This window comes from Phoxinus phoxinus, assembly GCF_949152265.1.
Source record: "Phoxinus phoxinus genome assembly, chromosome: 10".
Lineage (NCBI taxonomy): Eukaryota > Metazoa > Chordata > Actinopteri > Cypriniformes > Leuciscidae > Phoxinus > Phoxinus phoxinus.
Genome location: NC_136885.1, coordinates 20,941,639 through 20,954,645, shown reverse-complemented (window position 1 = coordinate 20,954,645; position 13,007 = coordinate 20,941,639). Strand labels below are relative to the sequence as shown.

The 13,007-nt window shown below is 39.5% G+C and overlaps 1 protein-coding gene across 1 annotated transcript; it reads left to right on the top strand.

Annotated features, from left to right (window-relative positions):
* Nucleotides 1-627: 627 nt before the first annotated feature.
* LOC307006317 (uncharacterized protein) lies at nucleotides 628-5,785 on the top strand. Its single transcript, XM_079627167.1, has 3 exons — nucleotides 628-959; nucleotides 1,495-1,990; nucleotides 2,857-5,785. The coding sequence occupies exons 2-3, from the start codon at nucleotides 1,510-1,512 to the stop codon at nucleotides 4,257-4,259; spliced, it is 1,884 nt and encodes a 627-aa protein (XP_079483293.1). The 5' UTR covers nucleotides 628-959; nucleotides 1,495-1,509; the 3' UTR covers nucleotides 4,260-5,785.
* Nucleotides 5,786-13,007: the final 7,222 nt, after the last annotated feature.

Sequence of the window (13,007 nt, the reverse complement as noted above, 5' to 3'; positions counted from 1 at the left end):
TAATTTGACTTAATGGTTATTTAATGTAAATAATATAAACATAACAGGAGAAGCCATATGTGTATCTCAGATGCTGCAGCACAAGGGATAAAGCAATTTTCAGCTGACATTTGGTTATTAAACCAGGTTTGAATATGGTAAAGAAAGTTTTGTGTTCTGTTCAGTCATTTCCAAATGCTTTTACAGTTTTTACTGTGGTTGATGCACATGCCTTTGATGCTTAACAGCAGTTTGTCCATAATAAAATATCATCCATTAATGGTTAACGGTTTGTTGTGTTGGTTTTGTTCCTGACTTATAAAAATGAGATGTGCTATAAAAAAATGACACTGCTGTGTGGAAGAAAAAACAGTAACTCCACTTTGATAAAATTTTAGGTATGATTAAAATTGGGTGGGTCTCTTACACAGTGATCTTTCTTAGGTTCTATTATGATTAGCCTAGATGAATAGAAAACGGTGTGAAAATTGACCTCAAATCATTTTTTTATTATATTTTAAAAGGTACAATTTTATTTTATTTGGGAAGAACTCTTTTAAATGTTTTTTGTATTTATTTAAAGAGAGAATAAATACAAAACATGCGTTCACGAACTTTTATTTTGAAAACCGCTACCGCGTTTACCTTATTTTGAAATGTATCATCGTTGCTGGCTTTACATTGATATTATCTATAACCAGTATCGTTTTAACGTATTTCAGACCTGGACTCATTCGCAAACTGCGTTATGTCCCTGAGAGCTAAAATCCTAATCTCCTAACGTTAGTATAATTAGACCTGTTGTTGGTGTCATTTTAGGGGTGGATGGATGTACAAGACGCCTTTTTAAGGTGTAGGATGATGTACACTAAAGGCTGTCAGTGTCAAAATCCTTTTAGACAACCAACACAATCTTCAGTACAATCGGATTTTCATTGTCGCCTAAATGCAACCGATTAACTAAAGGTTTAGTATTTGCGGTAAGATGATTTTGTGCTTTACTTAGACTAAGTCAATACGACCGACCCTCATGTTTACATCTGCATGTCTGCATTCTGCAACCAGCTAATACGGTCACTCACATTAGCTATATGAACCTCCATGATTAAATATGCCTGCTTATAAACATAAACTAGCCTGAGGTGGTTTCAGCCTGGTCAGGCAGTCTTCTTGACTGGTTTTAGAGGAGTCTTGCACACTTTTCAGCTGTTCTTTCTGAGAGACCAGTTAAACACCTGCTTGGCCATAAAGGGAAACCAGACAGACCAGTTTGTACAGACTGCTGGACCACCTTTAACCAGCTAACATGTTCCAAAACAGATTTTCCAGCTAAATTTGTTCAAATCCAGATGCGTTACTTCCTACTGGATTTCAATCAATCTATTAGTTTGGGTGATTATTAAAAAGAAGAAATTGTACATATTATAGTAATCATATAGTATTTATGCTATTCCATGTATTTATTGTAAGTAAAACTATAGACTATATTATTGTCCTTCCCAAATATTTCTTTAGGTTGTGCACAAGAAGATGAAAGCTAACATGTTAAAGAAAAGAAAGTTGTCCAGAAAAAAGAAAATAGCCAAACAGCTGCAAAATGCTGATAAAGAGCCATTGCCATCAAATAGTGATGGCATCAGTATCGACACGGATAAAACCAAAACATCTAACGGCACTCAGGACTGTGTTATGGACGCCTGTCCTGAGGCCACACAGATGAGACCAGAACAAGAAGAGCTGGAGGCATTGGGAGTCCTAACGGTGTCATCTGAACAACAGAAGCAACAGCCTCATCCTCCTGCTTTCAGAGCATTCGTTCCAAAGACAGAACCAGACTATGTCCCCTTAAACCCACCCAGTTTTCAGGTCAAAACTGAGCCTGGCATTTATGAAGTGCTGCAGAGAGAGTCTGCCTTCATTGTGAAGGAGGAAAATGAGAGTTGGAAGGAAGTGAAGCTTGAGACACCAGATGAAATCTCTGTGGGTGCTTCTGGCCTGGAGAAAAACACAGGTAATTGATTTATTTAATAAGCCTTGGTATTATCATTTACACAGTCTACATATGTTAAAAGCAAAATGTGGAGACACGTGTTAAAATTCTAAAGAAATACTGATTTTTTTTTTTATACTGATTTACTGATTTTGCTTTCATTTTTTTGTGTTAATTTTGCTTTCATTTTTTTTTTTTTTTGTCCTTTCATTTTAGTTTAGTTTGGGTGATAGTAGGCTATAGTGTAATGCTCTTCAGTGTTTTTTAGTGTGTGGTAAATTATATTTACATAGTGTTATCTGGTGGCATATTCATGTTTGATGAAGGCTGGTTACAATTTGCCCATAAATAATATTCTATTTTAAAAACAGATACCTATAATGTAAATATTTAATGAAATATTAATGAAATTAAATAACAATTCTTTATTACTGAAAATTACATTTTATAAAAAAAAAAGTTAATGGATGTATAGGCTATTAATTTATTTTCAGTTCCTTCAATAACGCAAGTTTTTATTTCAATCTATATTTTCATTTAGTTTCTGACTGAACATTTCCTGTTATTGGCATATGGTTTAATGAAGGTGGGTTATACAATTTGCCCTGTATCAAAAATGGATACTGAGTACCGACTGTATAAACTTTTTATAATGAAGTTAAACAATAATTGAATAATGATGAATAAAAATAAATAAATGTAACAAAGTAAAAATATACAAAAATTTAGACAAAAGATTTAGATTTTGGGTTAGTTTCAATGTTTTTGTTGTTGTTTTCATTAACATTAAAAACACGGCCTTTTAATTGATTTGAGATCATAACCTAAACCTAAGACTTGACATTTGACATTCAAGTAATTTTTTCTGTCTCTTTTTCCCATCACAGCTTCTTCCTGTCTGATTTTTCCTTGCCCGCATTGCACTGTGACTTTCACTGAGTTTACCTACCTGGACAAACACCTCAAATGGTGCCATCAAGGTGAATATCTGGCTTGGGTAAAAAAACACAAAGTCTACAACTGCTCTAAAATATCCTCTGGGATGCTCAGCTGCTCGTCGTGTCACTATCGGTTCTTCTCTCAGAGGCAGCTTGAGGCCCACATGCGCAAGGCCCACCTTCCTGCGCCCAAACCCACCCGAAAGCGCTACACCTGCCCGCAGTGTGATCGCAGCTTCGATTACATCGGCAACCTGCAAAACCACTGCCGCAGATGCCATGACTTAGCCACGGTGTGTAAAGATGGACAAATTAGCTGTGCCGCATGCGGTAAAAGCTTTGCCGGAGTCTGGGGTCTCGGACCACATCACTGCCACGAAGAGGACGAGAAGAAACCCACAGTGGGTGTCGACGAACCCGTTTGCACGGACCGTGGCTACTTGTGTCGAGATTGTGGAAAGAACTGCTCTACGCTTCAAAGTCTGACGATACACAAACGTACTCACACGGGCGAGAAGCCGTGCGTCTGCGGAGACTGCGGCCGTAGGTTCATTGATATGGGGAGTCTGCGGAAGCACGAAGTCATCCATACAGGGATCCGACCGTTCAAGTGCCCCGAATGCGATAAAGAGTTCGCCAGGATGGGCCACCTTAGATGCCATCTGCGAACCCACACAGGGGAAAGGCCGTACCAGTGCCCCCAATGCGGGATGAGTTTCAGCCACCGATCGACGCTTCGTATCCACCAAGACGTTCACTCCAAAGAAAAAGCCTTTCCGTGCCCCGACTGCGGCAAAACATTCTCTGCTCTGAGGTACGTGAAGGTCCACCAAAGAGCGCACAACTCCGAGCGAATGCTGCAGTGCAGAGAGTGCACAAAGACATTTACACGGGAGGACGTGCTCAAGAAACACCTGCGCATTCACACGGGCGAGCGGCCGTACTTCTGTAACGTCTGCAGCAAGCGTTTCATCCGAATCCAACACCTGAAGAACCACATGCGCACGCACACTGGCGAGAAGCCATACCGCTGCGAGCAGTGCGGCTCCAGCTACGCCCAGTCCGGAGATTTGACCAAACACATGAGGAGACACACGGGGGAAAAACCCTACGCCTGTTCTGACTGCGACCGTCGCTTCAACAACTCAGGCGACCTCAGCAAGCACAGGCGCAGTCACACGGGCCACAGACCCTACAAGTGTACGGAGTGCGGGAAAAGTTTTCTTCTGCCCCAGCACCTGAAGTTACACAAGCAAACGCACACGGGCGAGAGGCCTTACAGCTGCCCGCAGTGTCTCCGCACCTTCACTCGCTCACACCATCTTTCTCAACACATGGAAAAGCATATATGAGGATACGGAGTCTGCACCACTTCTGTTTCTTTAGGGGAAATGGATTGGGTGCTTATTGATGAATTGGAAATTAGTTTACTTCTTAAAAGTAACTGAATCCAGCTGCATAGTCTTCCTTTCTGGACTGCCCTTAAAGGGATAGTTCACCCAAAAATGAAAATTCTGTCATCATTTACTCACCCTCAAGTTGTTCCAAACCTGTATGAATGTCTTTCTTCTGCTGAACACAAAAGTAGATATTTTGAAGATTATATGTAACCAAACAGTTGATGGGCTTCATTGATTATGGAAGTCAATGGGGTCCATCAACTGACATTCTTCAAAATATCTTATTTTGTGTTCAGCAGAAGAAAGACATTCATACAGGTTTGGAAGGTGAGGGTGAGTAAAGGATAACAGAATTTTCATTTTTGGGTGAATTATCCCTTTAAAGGTTTAGCATAATAGTTATTTTGCATGCTCAACTCCATTGGAGACATTAAATGAATTAATGCCTTACATTTATTTTTGTTAGTTTGGGTATTAAATCTGGAAAAAAAGAACCAGACAAACAGTGCTTTGGCTTCAATGTATCTATTTAAAGGTGTTGGCAGCACTGTAGATTAAATGGCAAAAGTATTTAAAGTTCATATTTAACCATTTGAAGACACTGGTTCATAACAATGAACAAGAATATGAAGAAAAAAAAGAAAAAGAAAAGAACTGCTGTGGCATAATAATAATCTATGAGCTTTATGATGGAAGGATTTAAAGGCTGCATCATCTATAAATTGAGGTCAAAATGTATCTTTTTGCTCAACACTCGAGTCATCTGAAAATATGTATAAAAGATGAATGAGGCAAAGGTAGAGAATGTTGTATTTCTGTTTTAACATGTTGTTGCCAACTAAGTGTAAAAGCAGTTGTGTTAATATAAAATTGACATTATTCACTTTTGCCTCGCATTCATCTTTTAATATGTTCAGGTGCCTTGTGTAAAGCAAAAAAACATTTTTGTCTTTACTGTCCTAATGCTTAATGGATGGCACTGTATATCTACTTTTGTGTGTTGTATTTTCATCAAGTAAATACTGTAATGGTTTGGTTATTTTACAGTTTATTGTTGTAGTTGATCCTAAAATCCTTCCATTTATTGTAACTGTTCAATGCCAAAGTATTTCAAATGTAAGATAACTTAATTATTATTATTGTGGCTAGTTAAGACGAGTTTATGGCTTGAAGCACTGATAACTTGGTCATACTGAAGTAATATAAAAATCAGTATGAAACTTTGATATAAGTTCATCATTTTTCTGTTCATTTAGAAATATATGACTTTTGTTCACTAAAATGTACTCAGTGGTTTCGTCATTGTATTGGCTTGAACTGTGCATCTGAAACTGTATTCGTCTTATCTTAAATAAAGAGTAAAATACGATATACTAACCGTGGCCATTTTGTCTAAAACATTGTCTTTTTGTCTTTCCTTCTCAGCTTGTGCAGAGACTACCAAAGCATTGTCGCAGTCTGTGCAAACGCTTAAAGCCAATAGATGGATCACTTGGTCAAAGGGCCCGAACAGGTCTGCTTCAGTCAATGTTGGGGGAATAGCCCTATTATTTTTATGTCTGCGATTACGAGGACAGCAGCGTGACTGGTGCACCAACACAGATAACAAAGATGTATTTAGGGCTAAATAATATTGAGTCTACCTTTGTTTAAAGCTGGAATCAATACTTCTTAAAGCATGTCCATTTTTCATTTAGCAAGCCTCTTGTCTGAGAGGAGGGTCAGGGAGATGTATGGAACTGAGCGTGTTTTAATTCTCTCTGTTGCTGTAGTATAATAATAATTGTCAGAACAAGCACGGCTCCTAAAGATCGGGTGATAGGGAGGTGAGCCACGCACAAAATTAATAGATTTTGAAAATTGAGACAGATTATATGACAGGTTTTTTCCCCCCTCACATGATTTTCTTGTCTTACAGGGTATGGAGAGAAATGACCATTGGAGACTGTAACATGGGTAACATTTTTGAATACACTCTCCAAATACTGCTTTTGAATGGTACTGGCTATGTAAGTCCCTCTATAGAAACTGTACATTTTTATAAATTTGCAACAAACATTTCAATTCGGTAGCAGTTCCTCCTTTGGGGCACCAGGGGGAAACAGATATCTGTCAATGTGTGCTTTTGGGAATTAGGATGTGCTTTGGTGCCATCTGTCTGCTGTGTTTCTCACTCTTCACGCAGTGAGACAGCCTCCTGGGTTATTTCACACAAACAAGTGAAAAAGCATAACGGCTTCTAATGCGTAATATGTAATTCTGTTTGCGCTACTCCCTTGTCTCCGTGTCAAATTGTGATTATAAAATCAAACTTTTTCCACACAGAATTTGTGTTCCGCTGTGCCGCTTTTACATTTTTTTTTGTATGAAAACATGCGCTAGACGGACCTCTTTGGCTGTCGCGACTCGTGGATTTTTCGAGACAGTGGGAGCTTCAGGTTGGAGTAATGGGCGGATTTCGGCACGCCCCTTAACTTTTGTCATGCCCATTACTCCAACCTGTCCTGCAGATACCCACATTTCGAGGTCTCCCAAACGAGGGCTATGGTTTTAAGGAGCCGACTTTTTTTTGTCTTTTTGTTGCGCTGCGTCTCGCGTTTTTAAACGCAAGACCACTGTTTATGTGACCGGGCTCTTAAAGTCACCATGAAATCAAAATAGACAATTCTTGTTTTTTTTATAGAAATTGCCGTATTTTTATTACTTATCCGTGCACATTCATTATTTTATAAAAATGTATAATCTTTAATCAAAATGACTCCCCCCTCTCTCATGCAACAACACCTCTTCTCTGATGACTTGTTTACTGGCGCGAGGGCGGGACAACATGTCACTCATAAGATTACAGCAATAGCAAACCACAATGATCCAATGATTCAGTTTATTCCTGAAAGACGAAATCATGTCCCACCCTACATATAAATATATCACAATATGAAAGAAAATACTATTTCAAACTTCCGTTTCATGCCAACTTTAAGGAAAGGAAACGGAAACTACACGACTTATATTTAGTGTAGTCCAGCCTTTAGTTCGCTACATCATATGCTAACAAATGTGTTGACTTATTTCCTGAGATCATAGTTTGATCTTTAACCTCTTTTATGTATGACCTATGTTCTTTTGTAAAATGCTCCATCAACGGTCAGTGCTGAAACTCTAATACCCTTATTTACAGGCTTTTTTTCTGACTGACCATCTCTCGAATACTCTGAAATTGAATTACTTCAATGTTGAATTAAATAAGAGCCCTCTTGCACATTTTTTTTTTCCTATCTCCAATTTTTTATATGTAATTCCAGCAATCCAATTTTCTCCATATTTTCTCTCAATACTTCTTGTCAATTTGCTGAAGGAACACATTGTTGGCTTTGGTGTGCCGGTGTCACAGTGTCGTCTCGCTGCAGTGGTTTTGGTGCTTGTTGGCCTCAGAGGTCAGTGTGTGGGAAGAGCCGCCGGCTTTCGGGGTCTTCAGGGGGCTTTAGGGCGGCTGCGTCTGTGTCCCATTGGGCTCAGCCAAGCCCAAATCCACTTCTCTCATTCATGAAAGGGTTACAACAGAGGTCAAATCACCACTTTCCACTCCCTGCGAACAACACAAGCCGTGCGTGAGGGATGGTTTATGTAGGCGTGGATGAAACTGTGTATTTTAGGTGTTTTTTCTTTTTCTTTTGGTCATGGTACTTTCTTGGCACGTATTAAGTGCACAAAATGTGCCTGAAAGCTCAGGCGCACAAAAGACGGAGAAATGATGCTGTGAGTTTTGCTTAGGGGAGGCTGGTTAGCACAGAAAACGAGTTAGGTCAGTGCTGTCAAACTCAGAATGAGGAGCTTCTCATTTTCGATTAGCGTCACTGCGCACATCTTTTAATCTGCTGTGTGGCTTCTAGCACTAGCTCTCCTTACATCCCCAAATCTACAATCCACAACTGCTCCTTTCTTCTCCTCCTTGCTTCTTCTCCCCAGTCCACCCTCTCATCTTAACCTTTGGCTCTGGGTGTCTGTTTAGCACAGGGATAGAGATGTGGAGGGTGAGGGAGACTGACAGTGTGCGCTCCCCTACTCAGTAAATATGAACTGCACCCAACAGACAGCCTCATTTATCACAAGGGAAAGAGCGCAGGAGGGAAGGAGAGAGAGCGGGAAAAGGGATAACCGGCTGGGACGATGTGGCCTGAGCGAGCAGGAAAGAGAGTGCGGGGATGAGAGACATGAGAGTAAGGAGGGGAAGACAAGAATAACACAACAACTCGAGCGAGTGCTGGAGGAGAAAGAAGACAAGCAGACGTGATGTTTAGAGGAGTCAAATAGTGCGATCAAAAGATGCAGGCCTTTTGAAATACTGTGAGTGAAGACGAGAGAGCAGAGACCTGACAGTGTGACCAGATGAAGTGCTTAAAATCAGAAAGTGTGATAATTCTGTATAGGTCTGAGCAGATCATAAGAAAATAGGGCAAAGTAAATGTAAAAGGGACAGAAAGGTGAGCTTGGGGTCGGTGTAATGAATAAATCTCATTTTGATCTGCAGTGAATGAACTTATTAACGGATCACAACCTGTAATCTGGCTGTGAGTGTGGATCTTGACAACTCTGCTCCAGTTGATAAGGCTTTAATCCTCAGTGCCGAACACAGGTACTGACCACAGAGACCAAAGGTGACTGAGCTTAAGATGCTGACTTCAGAGTCATTATCGCCAGTGTTCAGTCAGACACGACCACTCGCTTTCTTAATTAAACCACTAAAGGTAAAAGTACACAGTAGTTTATGATCATTCCTGCGCGTGTTGCTGTATGAACTGGGTACTGAAGTTTGCACAATTTTTTTTATGTAACGAGCCATCCATCCATCCATCCATCCATACATACATACATACATACATACATACATATGGTGACATGTTTTCATGCTATATATTGTCTTAAAAACACTTGATAAAATACTGCACAAGCATATTTATTTACTGTACCTAATATTTTATTGTGGTTTATCACCAGCTACTTTATTGATTTCAGCCTAAACAACATAAATATTTTTTTATGAAGCAACAAACTTCAGTATCTACATTTCTGTATTGAAATGTAATAACATTTTATGTAATTCAATTTTAAATAAACTTCCGTATTTAAATGTAATTTATTATTGGATCACAGCCTTAACAATATTTAATTCTGCAATATTCTAAACTAATTTGTGTGCATTGATATGATCACACAGTAATCACAGCCTATATCATGTAGTTATAATATCCTTTTCAATAGCACCTTTTAAAAGGGCTGGAATACTTGTAATTAAAGGCTCCTGTAATGAACTAGGCCTGAGTAGACTAATATCCCATAATTGGCACTAATAGCTGCTAACTCAAAGCCAATTGTCTGCCAATAAGAACCGTGTACATTGCCCTCTAGTCTCCGTTATGGTCAGTATCTGACCTCTGCGTTCCCAAAGACTAAAGGACAGATTGTATTCATATTTGCGTTTAGCTTTTCCCCCTTCACACTCAAGACTTATTGAAAACACTGAGCGTGTATATGCAATTCTGCAACACATACAGAATTTATAGTTTTTTACTAACATACAGACTGCTGATAATTTAGATCAAGAAAGTTAAGAAACTACAATTTGGTTGTGAATGTGGAAAATAAATGTTTCGAAATTAAAATATAAGAGATGACCCTGTCCATCAATTTGAATGATTTTAATGGCTTCACAAAATAAACATCATACAATTGTTTAAAATACATTATTATGGTACTATATTCATGTTGTAGGCCATTAGTTTATACAATATGCAACGGGGGTCTCTGCCATCTCTATCCACCAAGGAGTACTAGAATGAAAAAGGTTGAAGACTCTTGACTTAGATGGGATAAGAAATAGGAATGATAGGACTGTAGGCTGTTCGTAGTTCGACTGCAGAGTTTCTGTTGACTTATGCCACTGCTTGCTACACATTGTTATGAGCTGAAAGGCTTCAAGCAGGTCTATAAATTAAATCAAGGCCACGATAAGGAAATTGACAGAGAGAGTAGTGCCCCAATGAAAGCAATTGGATGCTCGTAAAACGATCCCTGGTGGGCCCTCTATATCTCTTTCCTCGCTGTGTGTTCTCCACTTTTCCTCTTGTCATTCCTTCTTTCCCCCCTTTTTTTCTCTCCAACACCTCACTTAGCTCTTATACTCTCTAGCATGTTAAATTTCCTGGTGCTGTTCCTTTCGCTGTTTTAATTTCCCTCCCGTTTAAATACCTACATCTCTTTCCGTCTCCTACTTTCTGTGTTGATCACATTTCGGCTTTTCTCTCTTTTTCATGTTTGGTCTCTTTCTCACTATTTCTCTCACACTCTTTCTCTGTCTGAACCCCCACTCCACGGAGAGACAGGAGAGAGGAAAGATGATGTGTGACAGTTGCTATATTTCGATCTTCTGTCAGTGAGATTAATATTGACACAGTGTGTATCTTACCAGAGGCCTGTTGACTGTGTACGTTGTGTATTTATTCATTATTCTGGGTTGGGGCATTTTTCTCAAGAATCAGACAATAACTGATGTGTGGACTTAGATAGAGAGAGTATATTGGTGGCCTGAAACGAGTCGATATGGTCACATCTGGGTTTGTCTTAACCATCGTCTTTGTCTCCATGGGGTGGCTGCAAAGTCAAACCTTGTTGTAGTTTCATGGGGTTTGAAACACCTCATGTTTCACTGACAAGCCCTTAGATACGGTCAACGTTTGTCAGGGAAGATGTACCAGATAATTCAACATTTTGGCTACTTTGTGTGTTTAAACGATCCAGCTGTGAAGGGATTTGGTGTTTAGTTATAGGATCAACTGATCAATTGTTTCAGCATAATTATGTTGAATGTACTTTGGCTTTTGAGAAAACTTGCCCAAATGCCCCATACATTTTTATTTGAATGAAAATAGTGTTTCTGACATTTTTAATAATCCTATATATGTTTTATTCGATGTCATTTTTACCGTTTGGTCTGTAAGAGTCAAATTAAATTGTAGAATGGTTTTCTGACGATAAACAAATAGAAACAAATAAGGAAAAGAAAGAGTACAGAAGTGCAAGAGCCCAAGGGGGGAAACAGTTGTCGCTGGAGACTTTTATTGACTTTCCCCCCCTCTTCACTCGCACGTGACTGGAGCACGCGCGGGGGCCAACAGATAAATTCACAGAGAGGGGCTGAGGAAGAGAGAGAAATGGGAAAATAAATTACTCTGGAAAGATATGACGATGGGCTACATGCGGCTTTAAATCTAAAAGGGAATTCGCGACACACTCGACCAATTTGTCACTGCGCTTTTTTCCCTTCTCTCCATTTTATTTGACGACTTTTTTCTTTATTATTTTTTCCATGTCTTCAAAACATAGCCTACAATACACGTTTTTCTCTTTTTGATCTGTTATCCAAGAATAATTATTGTTCAATGAAATTACTAATAGGTAGCATAACTCTAATTTTGACATCGCGACCCTCATGAATAGCCAAGCATATTCTGTTTAAAATAACCCGTTTTTTTATAGGCCTATAGCGCGTATACGAAATCGCGAAATCACGAACCATAGCAAATCGCTCATTTGAATGATGGAAAATACTTTATCAATAGGCTATTTTATGTAAATATGCATTTGCATAACAAACTTTTCTATAAGCATTCCTTTAAAAAAAGTCTAGCCTACCGTATAATTTCCACACGTTGTGGAGTCTATTGTGAATGTTCCAATCTAAAACATCTTTTTCATTTTGTCCTGCTTGATATACCAGTTTACAGTTTCTGGAAAGATCCATAGCCTATATCTATCACCCCATTCCAATTGTCTTTCCCTCGATCTTGGATTATGTGTAATACACCGTCATGCCCCACCCCCTATAATATCTATAACAGCCAAAGGAGAGAGGGAAATGAGATGCAACAAGGGAAAAAGAATGAGATGGACTAAAGTGAAGGATTGCTGGAAAAGGGGGAGAGAAAGAATGGAAAAGAGAAAAGAAAGAAAACGCGGTCTTAAAGTATACCCCCCTCTTTTATTTAATTTAGACGCCAGGCGAAAATCGATCCTGCCATTCGATACGCAATCCGAATCAAGGCGAATTAAGCGGGCGGAAATTAACTCTGAAAATATTTTTGATGGAGTGGCTTGTAGTCTCTCGGCCAAATGGACTGCAAAGTGGAACAAATGACAGGGGCCTAGTGGTGGAGACAGCGGCGCTCCATCTTCCATTAGGGCGTAATGGGATAGGTCCAGCCCCCTAGCTCGACTCGGCTGCATTAATCAAAACAGCCTCTATATGAAGATTTATGGTTCTCCCAGCGTCGCCGCTTCACTTCAGCGCCGCTGAAGCCGTAGCCAGTTCTTGTGTGTTTCTCTCTCCCTCGCTCCCTCTCTCTCTCCCTGTCGCTCTGTTTTACGCTGTGTGTAGGTGTTAGAGAGACATTCTCCCTCCTTATCTCCTCCTTTTTTGTTAGACCTACTAGTGTAGTTAAAAAGAAATGCGTTTCTCGCCTCGGTAATCGCATCGTGTCATCATCTGCGCGAGTATGCGCGGTGTAGGCTATCCCTCATCCTTTTACATTGACGTGGGTCAAAATCCTACGTTTCTACAACATTTTTCGCTACTTATATTTTTGTACTTTAATTAGGCAGACTAGCATAACAAAAATACAGACTAAGACACAAGTCTCCTAAAAT

What these genes read in the sequence shown, in the direction of transcription:
- LOC307006317 (XM_079627167.1), top strand. Translation starts at nt 1,510, where the DNA reads ATGAAAGCTAACATGTTAAAGAAAAGAAAGTTGTCCAGAAAAAAGAAA. An exon ending in TGGCCTGGAGAAAAACACAG is followed by an intron (nt 1,991 to 2,856) that starts GTAATTGATTTA and finishes TTCCCATCACAG; the next exon opens with CTTCTTCCTGTCTGATTTTT.